This window comes from Amblyomma maculatum, chromosome 9, assembly GCF_055883805.1.
Source record: "Amblyomma maculatum isolate TAMU_Amacu chromosome 9, ASM5588380v1, whole genome shotgun sequence".
NCBI classification, from domain to species: Eukaryota; Metazoa; Arthropoda; class Arachnida; order Ixodida; family Ixodidae; genus Amblyomma; species Amblyomma maculatum.
The window spans coordinates 64,789,874-64,801,896 of record NC_139352.1 but is presented as its reverse complement, the minus strand read 5'-3'; the positions used below and the strand labels follow the sequence as shown (position 1 = coordinate 64,801,896).

Genomic DNA, 12,023 nt, shown 5'->3' with positions numbered 1-12,023 from the left:
TAAACAATTACGGCCGGTCGGCAGCCAGGATTCTGTACGGTACACCCGCGCAACAGTTTTCTGATCATGAACTCAAATACATCAAACATCCACACGTGGCTACTCTTCACATCATTATGGGCCGTCTGAAAAAAGTAATTATATGGACACCTCGGCATATTGATACGGACAGGGAAAACGGAGCCACGCATATGTTCGCCACGCAAGCGGGTCGGATTTATCACATGTACACCGCCCTATATACCAAATTTGTTTCCAACACGATACACAAATCGCTGCCAAAAACACCGACTGACTGAACGCATTTCTGGAAAGCAATGAAGCACTATTTTCGTGCAAATAGAATAGATGACAGCAGGCGTCTATATGGTATGCGAAGCAATCACAGCGCCGATGTTTGATAATAAGAAAGCGTTCTTTCGAGCCCAACAGATTTTAAGCAAAAGAATAGCAGTGCACTTCGCACATACCTCACAATTGTGATTTCTCGGCGGATACCATACCACTCAAACTGAGCAGGTACACCCAATGTGAGGAACAGTGCATAGAAGACCTGCAACATCCTACATAGCATCGTTCATTTTTTTGACACATATAATATCGCATTAGATACTATCTAAGTTCGCAACACGAAATCCTATTGCGAAATACGGCAGACCAGTGACCTCGTTTGAGCTGTGAGTTTAGAGGAGTGAATGTGAGAGGTTAAATGTCTAACGCTATGGAGCTCTGAAAGATGTGAAGATGTGATTCATTATTCCAAGCTCACATAGGGACCGTACAACTTAGCGCCTTATTCGTACTAGTCTTCCGCATATTGTGTATTCGATGAAGGTCCCACTCTGCTTCTGTAAAACTGCATTTTTGAAGACATTTTAAGGCAAAAGCATTTCTTGGTTCGCGAGTGCTGTAGGCAGGAAGTGTCCGCCGAACGTTTCAGCTAAAAATGTGTGCACATAAACAGACATTGCATAAAAAATCGCGTCACCGTCAGGAATGCCACCACTCTACTTCCGCTCCTCAGCAGAGAGCACAAACCACTATGCCATGTAGACTGAGAAAGCGTTTGTAATTCCCCTTATCTAAAGTAAGGACGCCAGAGGGCACTGAGACAAAGAACAACCGATAGTAAGAAAAAGGTGCAAAATGAAAAATTCAACAATCTCGTCCCATAGTAAGGTTATAGCAAGCAACGAAAACGTTTCGAAGTCCGCACTTGTAAAAATTGAAAAATAAAGAACAAATCTCCCATTGGAAGCGTTGCGCCATCTAGCGAAGTTGACACAAAATGGCCCAGCACAGCAGTCTCGTGCGGCAGGGAGCAGCATATGAGCGGAAGAGAGACAGGCTGTGGCATTATCAGCTCTTTAGCAGTCCTGTAAATTTTCTTCGATGAAAATAAAAATTTAGGAATGATATAGTTTATATTTATGATAGCCGCACTCTTTCTGCAAAAGAAAACAAGAGGAAGTTTAATAAGACAATAATAAAAAACAATCGCATGCGTTTCGATGTTTTCTTTGTGAATTGATCATAGTTTTGAATAATATTAACGACATCCTACCAGGTCCAGACGATGATCGGACATCTGTATTACCCACACAGGCAGCATACATTCCGTATGGTGCGTACGAGTCGCACGGAAAACTAATCCACATGGGAGGGCATATGAGCTGCATAATGAATAAAGAGAACTACGGTATTTGGAACCATAATAAAAGGTTTCAAATGAATTCATAGACCTTTCATTATGTTTACATGCCCAGTCGTTGTGGCCCACGCAACTACTTATACCATCCGCGTGTGTCACCTGATGCGGCCGTTCGCCATGATGACAATGCGGTCACCAAGCACATCAGCCTCATCCAGATGTTGAGTGGTGAGAAATACAGCGCAGCTGCGGCGGATCTTCAGCAGCAGCTCCCACATCTCTCGCCGACCGTCGGGGTCCATGTTGGAAGTCGGCTCGTCCATGATGACCACCTGAGTAAGATCGACTGGTCAGGCCCGATAACTCCGCAGATGTGTAGTCGTGAGCAAGAGTGGTATACAACACTCAGCCGGGAGTGCAGCTAAAAAAAACTGTATTGTAACGCTAATTAGCAACAGCTGTGCGATATCCAGACAATCGAGATGGTGCCCCGTTGTATGGACATGCATGTGTGTTTGTCGCTGTCCCTGCCACTGTCGCTGTGTGTGTGCGTGTGTGTGCGCGTGCGTGCGTGCGTGCGTGCGTGTGCGTGTGCGTGTGCGTGTGCGTGCGTGTGCGTGCGTGTGCGTGCGTGTGCGTGCGTGTGCGCGTGCGTGCGTGTGCGCGTGTGTGTGTGTGTGTGTGTGTGTGTGTGTGTGTGTGTGTGTGTGTGTGTGTGTGTGTGTGTGTGTGTGTGTGTGTGTGTGTGTGTGTGTGTGTGTGTGTGTGTGTGTGTGTGTGTGTGTGTGTGTGTGTGTGTGTGTGTGTGTGTGTGTGTGTGTGTGTGTGTGTGTGTGTGTGTGTGTGTGTGTGTGTGTGTGTGTGTGTGTGTGTGTGTGTGTGTGTGTGTGTGTGTGTGCGCGCGCGCGCGTGCAGTATTGTAGTGCCCCGACACATTTTGCCATGGCTACCTCAAATTTTCAAAATACAGCCTCTCAAGCAATATTGACAATAATTTTTAGTATTGTAGTGCCCTGGCACGCATGAACACATTTTGCCATAGCTATCTTATAAAGTTTCAAAATACAGCCTATCAAGCAATATTGGCGATCATTTTTATTTCACGAACACGACAAACTTACGTCTTGCTCTCATCTTGTGTAATTCTGCAATATATGAAATGATTCAAGAATACAAAGGCTCACAAATTGTTTGATTCCAGAAGGACACCTGAACCGTTCTATGAGGCAAGACGTGTGTGAAAGACTGTCCGGTAGAGGACGCCTAAAGGTTCATTTTGGCCACCTTGATCGATCCCTCATCCCTGACTGGGTACAGCTCATGGCCAGGTTTGGATTTAGCAAAAAGACACGACAGCCAGAATATTTGTGTCTAGACATGATAGAAATTCTGATCATCCCTTAGCTCACGCTGTACCCACCTTCGGTTTGCCGACGATCGCTATCGCTGCGCACAGACGCCGCTGGAGGCCCAGTGAGAGGTCCACTGCTCGCACGTCGCGATGCTCCATAAGGTTCACGTCGTTGACCAGGGTGACGAGCTCGTAGCGGACCTTGCGCAGCGGTATCCCCTTCAGCTGCGCGATAATTAACCGTCACCTTTTTCTGCTATGCAATAGTTATGAGCCTACTGTGGTTGATTTTTGAACCGAATGTTTCACTCGCAATGTATCCGCAGCTGTCTCGCCGCCTGACCTTCACATAGGTGATGCGACTTTCACCCGATTATGAGTAGTTTCCACCATTCCCTGGCTTCCACACAAAAGTGTACTGTGGCTTCCTCTCCCAAAACCAACTTAAATACTACTAATAAAAATAGTTTGGTTTGGTTTGGTTTGGTTTGGTTTCGTATGGTTTGTGGGGGTTCAACGTCCCAAAGCGACTTTGGCTATGAGAGACGCCGTAGTGGAGGACTCCGGAAATTTCGACCACCTGGGGTTCTTTAACGTGCCCTGACATCGCACAGCACGCGGGCGCCGTACTTTTCGCCTCCATCGAAACGCGGCCGCCGAGGCCGGGATTCGATCCCGCTAATAATAGTAATTGCTTGGTTCACAGCAAAGAAAGGCGAAGTATCTGTCACTCTTGTACTGTGGACACCTGAACCGCGCAGTAAGGGAAGGAAGGTAGGAGTGAAAGCTGAGAGAAATGGGTACTGTAGTGGAAGGCTCATGACTAATTTCGACCACCTAGGGATTTTTAACATGCACTGACATCGCACAGCACGCGGGTGATCTGGCCCTACGGGGCTGGGATGGTAGGTCAACGCCGCTTGCGGCAGGGGCTAGCGAGCCATCAAATTTTAGAGCGCAGCTCTTTGGCGTCCGTTCCTGGGTTTCGCGTCGGCGTCGTCGTCGGCCTCGTAACCAGCTCCGCCCCCCTTTCATCCCCCCAGCGCTAGCAGCGACCGACTGATACCGCTGGATGCCGCTGACGCCCCTAGAGAGTCAAGATAACGTGACTGCATAGAACACCGTCGCCGCCATGCAGAAAGAGGAGGGGAGGGTCCCCCCCCCCCCGTTCCTGTGTGGCGGATAGGGTGCTCTTCAGTTGCCGACGCGCCGGTTATTTCACGTAGGCCCCGGCACGTCGACGAATACGTGACCACCTTCCCACGGCTAGGCCTGGTTCTTGGCGCTGCGGAAGCGAGGGTATCATATTGTTTGCGTCGGCATCGGCGGCGTTGTCCCTGAAACTAACTCCGCAGCTGGGGTTGACTCACTATCGGCGTCAGCAGCATCAGTCAGTCGCTGCTATCTCTTCCCTCCTCCCTTTATCGCGTTGTCCGCTTGCTGCGCGCGCTTCTGCCCTCGTTTGCCGCTGGGTGTACACGCCGCCCCCCTCCCCCCTCTTCCTGTGAGTCTCCGGTTGTCAAAGCGCCGGCTCGAACTTAATTCGTTTCTTCGCTCCTCCTCCAATGCAACCCCTGTGGCAATCAGAGAGCCAGATCGGTGGCGGCGGATCTGTATATGTGCACCGCCCGAGCCGAAATTGCCGCTGCCGTTCGCCACTGCGAAATTAACTGCCAGTTGTGTCTGAGCCATGAGCGAGACGACCGCCGAAATGTTTGGCACGTCACATGAAGTTCGCGAACTGTGCGCCGCAAAGTTGCCCAACGGCTTGCTGGTAGTAGCTGCCTACTTCGACCCTACGGCACTCACGAAAGACGTCGTGCACTTCCTGCAACTCGTATTAACCGTCCATCGATCCACACCGATGTTAGTAGTGGGGGGCTTTAATGTTGACATAAAGACAAACAGGAATTTCTTCACACTTATGCGGGAGAACATCCCGTTCCTCTCGCTCGTAACGCGTCCCACGGCTATGACAACCTCGCGAGGCACTTGTATAGATCTCGTCTTTGAGAATCAAGCATTGGTGTACCAAGTCGACCATATATCAGTCTATTTCTCTGACCACAAAGCTTCCTTCATGACTGTCAAGAACTGTTAGTGGAGTCTTTGTTAAAGGAATACGTGTGAAAAATTAAAAAATTCTGTGATAGCGCATACATGTGTTGCTCGATTTCTTTGCCTCAATCTATCGAAAAGGTGAAACAGCTTATTTGCTGCGCTCAAATTTCGCATTAGGAAGTAACGTAATCGTCGGTAATTTTTTATGTGTTGTAGGCCGTCATTGCACCCGCCACCGCCTCAGTGGTGGACGACGGCTGTTGTTACGGCGCGCGTCTTTCTCTCCCTCTTCTTTTCCTTAATTCTCTACTTTGTCTTCTGTCCGCACGAGACAGCGCAGGTGGCTCAGCTATAGAGCCAGTAGCAAGCCTGTGCATTTTCTTTTCCTTCTTCCTACAGCCACAACAACAACGGACGACACTGTTTCGCCTCCATCGACAAAATTATGAAAATGTGACATTGAATTGATTAAGTGCATGTGTCCACACTTCCGTGGTGTCCATCCGAAAGTATTCCGCGCCTTACTATTTTCCAAACCATAGCGTAAATAAAAATATTTAAAAAACGCGGATTGAGAAGGCGTTCTTACCGCGGCTACTCTCGAGGTAAAGCTTGAATGTCCCCTAAATCAAACAACAAAGCCATGCATAACCACGCATAACCGTGCTTAACAAAACACTCGCTACCCGTACTTATGCCTTATGGCAAGTTTGCGTACAAAAAAAAAAAAAAAAAGATCCGAGCCATGCTTAAACCGCCACAATTTTTTCTTTCATTGTTCGAGACATTTACACTGCTTATTGTTTGATTTTGTGGGCCTTGAGTGAAATGAATGAAAACCGAAAGTTGTCAGCTTCGCAATAGATATAAACGCTCGTACGGGGGTTCTTTAATGTGCACTGACATCGCGCCCGTGTGCTGTGCGATGTCAGTCAGGCGTCTGTCATAGCCTGAGTTGCTTTGGGACGTTAAACCCCACAAACCAAACCAAACCAATGCTGGCTACATTCAGAATCCTGCTGGTCACCGCATTCGACTCGCAGCGCCGACCACACATTGATCAAGGTATCACCTCCATATGATTCAACGCGACAATATCTTCGAGAGCACTTGTCTAGACCGCGCCTTCTTATACGACATTCACTTATTCAGTTTACAATCCACACAGCTGCATTCCCTTCGTATTTATTTCCACTGTCTGCCACCGAGATATTCGCATAGCTCCTGGGTTGGGATTCAATTGTTTTAACAAACTGCGGCTAATCATGAGCTTAGACGAACGGAGCAACGCCGCTGTATATGAATGGCAATGCATGAGAAGCCAAAGAGAGAGGGATGGGCCAGTGCCGTACTACAGCGAAGAATACGAGGTGCTCTTCGACGGTCATTTCGTCGATGAGGATGTTGTACTGGGCGCAGTAGCCGATGCTGTCACGCGCGTCCCGGGTGCTGGTCTTGATGTCGTAGCCGCCCACTAGGACGACTCCCGAGCTGCAGTCCAGAAATCCTGGGTGCACAAAGGAAGGGACATGGTGCGCTAAACTTTTAGGTAGTTTGAACAGATCCGCAAAATCACTTGATATCCTTTAAGCCTTCAAAATGCCTCCTTTTTGAAGCCGCAGAACTACCTCAGTAGATTACACAGAGATCCATTTAGGCAGTCATGTCGCGAGGATGCTCATTACATATTAGGTGTCATTTTGTGGCTTATAAGGAGATATCTTAGGGAAGCAACCGATGTAGCACTCGACATTGCGTAATGTTCGTCAAGGATGCTGGGGGTGATGTCTGTTTCGCGAATACCCACGTGGCACCAGGTAAATATATGTGGACACTTCGCAGCCTGTATCGGTTGCATGTTCTATGAGAAGTGCTGAATCTGAAATCGAGCATTAATCTTGAGAGCTTCTTGCTTCTGCTTAACCATGACGGATCTCTGTGAGCTGGCTTCCACATTGAGTTGACTTTCGCCAGAGTTGCAGAACCCACGTCTGCCCACGATGTCTAAAGGCATCGAGTCCTCAGAAGTCCACACCTCCTAGGCTACTTTGTGCTACAGAGGATATTTCGAGTAGAAAGAAATCGCACTAATAAAAAATACCAGATCAATGTACTCTGCCCAGCGCTCCCGATCCCCATTCAAAAATTGAAAATTTATTTCACCACTCTTTCACGTGATGAGCATTCACACAAGTTCTAATCTTAGACCACCCACCCTTCTATATTTGAAAGGGGCCTCAGATCTCGCACTTTAATGTAGAGACTATATGTATTCGCGGCGAGCACCGCTTTCTTAGTCTTCTTGATGTGATCAGAATAGTTATTTCGTTTGGTAAATTTCACGACGCGTTTTATAAGATTTAGGCGTTTTTTAAGCACCTCCTAAGAACAATACGTACGTCGCTACAGGAAAAGGCTGGAACTGATGCATTATCTCGCCTCTTTCAACGGTTCGCGCTTAGTGACCGAACTGACGGTGTAGGAATATTATTCATTTGCCAATTTTTTCTTGAAGTTTAATCAAAAATTGCACTTTCACAAAGTGTATACTTAGAACACATTTTCTTGTGAACTTCAATACATATTTTTTTTTCTTATCATGTTATTGTTCAGTCTTAGGCGACATTTTTCTGTACCCACTCCTGCAATGTCTCAATGTCGTGGGACAATAATATTTGTAACACAATGTTTGTCGCACCGCCACTCCATGGGCTGTAGTGCAAGTGAACTGTAAAGATGGTTTAGCCAATAATATTACACATGTTACATGTACCATCGGTTCGTTTCACTCTTAGCTGTGTGACGTCCGATACCAACGAGCACGTTTGAACACTGTGAGGATTACTTTTTCAGGCCTTGCGAAAAAAAAAAATCAGGCTCACAGCCGCTTTTTCTATCTCCTATATTTCCCTTTCCAACTATTTTTGAATCACTAGCGGCTTCCCTTCGATAGAATCAATACTAAGCACCGGAGCGACAATCACTGCGACCACGTGCTGCCAGGAGGCACATACTAGAGAAGGTAGAACTTTCACCTGGCTGCACAGTGCTTTCAATAAACGACCGCTCTTCACTCCCTACAAACGTTAAGTCACATGGTGCGATAATCCGTGTCCACTACGATTAGCCACGCGTCGCCCGTCAGGCCATGTTCCTAACCAAACTGCTTCAATTCAAATTCTGCTTAAATTAATTTCTTGGATTCTGCTAAGTATCGTTTACCAATTCTGCTGTAAATAAGTTTTATTATGACAAAAATTGGATATCACAACTAAGGAAGCATTGCCTCACCGGTGATCATATTGAGCAAGGTAGTCTTGCCAGCGCCATTGTGGCCGAGTAGCACGGTGATCTGGTTTTCGAAGACGCGCATGCTCACGTCTTGCACGGCCACCACGCCGTTGTAGTCCTGCGACAAAAGTAAGCCTAAGCACCAATGTTCCTAGTGCCTGCATCAATACGACAAAGAAGCCTACGTCGCACACCTAATATGCCGGCCGCACTCTCTAGCGCTTGCAAGAGTGAAATATAAGCTCAAAAAAAAAAGTGGTGACATGTGGTATCAACACAGTATCAAAACTGAATGGATCATCACCAACGATGGGTGTAGAGAGTGGGACGATTGATTGATTTAAACCGTTTCAATTTCGCCGAAACACTGCGGCGTCGACCATTGGCTGGCCAGTCGTGATCACAGCTAAATGAAGGTTTCAGAGTATCATAACTTGCACAGTGGAAGCCATCAATATACCGCTTTTGCAGATGGTAGCCAGCCTGCACCTTTTGTTCGTCGCTCTCATTATGAAGCCCGTAAAACTTCAAAGGGAACTGCAACGTTTTAAAAGGTGAAAACACGATGGATGAAATGATTTGGAGCTTGAAAAGCGACGTAAATGGCCCACTACACGAATCAAAAGCATGCTGCCTGGTGAAAACAGAGGCGACACACAAAGCAAAGAACGACCACAACACAGTTCACACGAAACGCGAAATTACGAGAACGCGCCGCATAGGTAGCGTCCAGCGTGAAGCAGAGAAGTGATACGGGGAGTCAATCACAGCGAACGACAATGAGGTCATGAAAAATTAATAAAAGATTACGTAACTGGCAAAGAAATACTGTCTCGAAATTATGATATTCAACTGACCGAGAAAGCAGCTCAGTTACAATGCAGATAAAATTCGTAGCTGCAAACGCAATTGGCATCTGCATCTGGGCAAAAGCAACCCATCATGTGATGTTCGCTACAAGCAAAACTACCCGAGCACCCACAAAGATTAGAATAATCGCACTAATTGGAAAAAAAATGCGTATTGGTATAATTTGCGGTGTACGAACACCTCATATTGAGCTGACGCCAAAAACATTTAAAGCCGTGTTTTATAATGTGGGCATCTTCTCTGGACTTTGATAATAACAGTAATTCTTTATTGAATGAAATCCAGAACAGAGTCCAGCCAGAATCGAACGTCGATCACGTAAGGAAAAGAGGCCCCAGCTGAAATGCGATGATGAAAAAGGATTGGTTTGGTTTGGTTTGCGGGGTTTAACGTCCCAAAGCAACTCAGGCTATGAGAGACGCCGTAGTGGAGGACTCCGGAAATTTCGACCACCTGGGGTTCTTTAACGTGCACTGACATCGCACAGCACACGGGCGCCATGCTTCTCGCCTCCATCGAAAAGCTGCCGCCGAGGCCGGGATTCAATCCCGCGTCCTTGGGAACAGTAGTCGAGCGCCGTAACCACTGCGCCACGTGGTGAGGAGTAGTCCTCACCACATTTGTATCGCGACGTTCCGTTGTATGAACGTGAAATGACTACGACTAAAATCACATTTTGTCCCGAAAAATTTCCTGTTTTTATTACATAAGCGCTAAGCATAAGGAACGGGTTATGTGTACGCAGTCTTCACGTGATCATGCCCCTTGGGGTAGCACACAGTTCTGGATGTCTGTCACCGCACCCCCCCCCCCCCCCAATAAGTGGGCTCCTTCTCTTTGTACTTTCGTTCATGCTTGCTAACACGAATTTTTTTTACTGCACTCCTCCGAGGACCACAAACACTTGTTGCCTAAGAATCTTAAAAAACTAAAACAAGCACTCAAAAACAACGACGCAGGCTGTGTTTCCCCTACCTAGATCGGTGACCTTTAGGTCCCGAAGGTATGCAAACGTACCAAATTGCCGGCTCAATAACCGTACTGCAGAGGTTCATACCTTGCTAACATTCACGAGTTCAATGGCGGCCAGTTCGTTAGTGGGATCAGGTTCGAAATTTAAAAGTTCCTGTGGTGGCCTCGCTGGTACTGGAACGAACGTCATGGCTGGAATCCAGTAGTTGACCTGTGGATGGCATGAAAATGATGCCGATTAACCCTGGATAGTTTTTAAAATGCGTTAGTTTTGACGTCACTAAGACAAGTGCATGGATTTAGCGGTGGAGGCAATGTTACCTTGTGGCATGCGCAGCTTTCGCACTTTGTACAGAGACCATTTGAAACGGCTCATAGTTCATGAGGAAACGACAGCTTATCACAGGATCTACCTTGAAGTGGCGGGGTATAAGCCCACAAATTGTGCCAGCTATCTTACAGCAGGGCCAAATAGCACACACAGTAACCGCATGAGTCCATATGAGTGCAGTCTGGTTCTGTCCTTTTTGAAGGTGTGACCAACAAACCTCTCTTTTTTACTGTGCAAAATTCTTTTTTCTTAGAAGGCCAGCGAGCACGACTTAAGTCACTCTTTTTGAAGAATTAATCCCCAAACCGAAGCTAGAGCACACCAACTTCACCTATAAGCCGAGTTCTGAAGTTCCTAATAAGGTTAGAATCTACATGAGTTCCGCTCTTCAAGCGGCACCAAGATGAACTATAGGGCTGAAGGTGGGATGACAAATACTGCTTAAAGGGGTACTCACCTTGAAGGGGTACAAAAACGACTTGGCGATTCCCGGCCCTATGGGTAGCACGTTGTCCACGTACCACACGGTGGTCATAATGAAGAAGTCGGTGAGGACACCGACCAAAACGATCTCGGCCAGAGTCACGTTGTCGGGCGTGGCAGCGCGGTCGTAGAAATTGGTCCAGTTCGCACCGTTCTCCACTGCAAATGACGCCGATATTGGTAATCTGGCATTTACTCCAGCGCATATTTTGGGATAGACTAATGGTGATTTATTTGAATGTAACTGAATGAAGATTCGTACTGCTGTCGACAGCGATAGCTTTGACAATATCAAGTCCATCGGTTCGACTAATGTGCAGGCTGACCTTTAAAGCGAAGAATACAATCAGCGCAAATGCATTTTCGAATGCGGACACCTTTGTAGAGTGCTCTGGTTTCATATTCGGGATAATGCAATGATTTCGTGTTGTGTTGTGTTGTGTTGTGTTTTATGGCGCATAAGCAACTCAGGCTATCATGCGCCAAGCACAAGGTATATTATGTTTTCTTTTTTTTTTTTAGAAGGAATGAAGTGTTAAGATATCATAGCTTGTTCAGGAAAGATGTTTCTTCAATGCAATGATTTCGTTAAAACTTCTGTTCGAACCCAGCACACCGTTTTTTAGCACGGGTGTCATGCACGGCTCTTCATTTAAGGTTTAATTAAGTGTACATTCTGTGAAACTTAAGTTATAGTATTCGCTCTACAGTCTCGGTTGTTTTTGTGGTACCAACAAATTATGATGATGTTTAAACAAACCTAGGTCAGTTCGGTTATATTACATAGTTATTCAGCGCACATACGAGGCATGGAAACATTACAACTCCACCAGTCAGTTCGGTTATATTACATAGTTATTCAGCGCACATACGAGGCATGGAAACATTACAACTCCACCAGGAGTGGAAAACAGTTCCAAGAAACAGACACCAGACAGAATACAAAATTAATGATACAAAGGAACCGTTAGCAATAGGCTTCTACAAACATTTCTAACTGTACAATGTTAGCT

The 12,023-nt window shown here is 46.6% G+C and overlaps 1 protein-coding gene across 1 annotated transcript in view; it reads right to left on the bottom strand.

Moving 5' to 3' along the window:
* Window positions 1-12,023, bottom strand: part of LOC146179245 (phospholipid-transporting ATPase ABCA3-like) — a 35,756-nt gene that overhangs the window by 21,051 nt on the left and 2,682 nt on the right. Inside the window, exons 3-8 of the mRNA XM_084579853.1 lie at window positions 10,985-11,169; window positions 10,282-10,407; window positions 8,355-8,472; window positions 6,416-6,570; window positions 3,072-3,227; window positions 1,811-1,983 (exon numbers count right to left, since the gene is read on the bottom strand). Of these exons, the coding sequence (XP_084435979.1) occupies window positions 1,811-1,983; window positions 3,072-3,227; window positions 6,416-6,570; window positions 8,355-8,472; window positions 10,282-10,407; window positions 10,985-11,169 (913 nt within the window). The remainder of the gene's footprint in view (window positions 1-1,810; window positions 1,984-3,071; window positions 3,228-6,415; window positions 6,571-8,354; window positions 8,473-10,281; window positions 10,408-10,984; window positions 11,170-12,023) is intronic.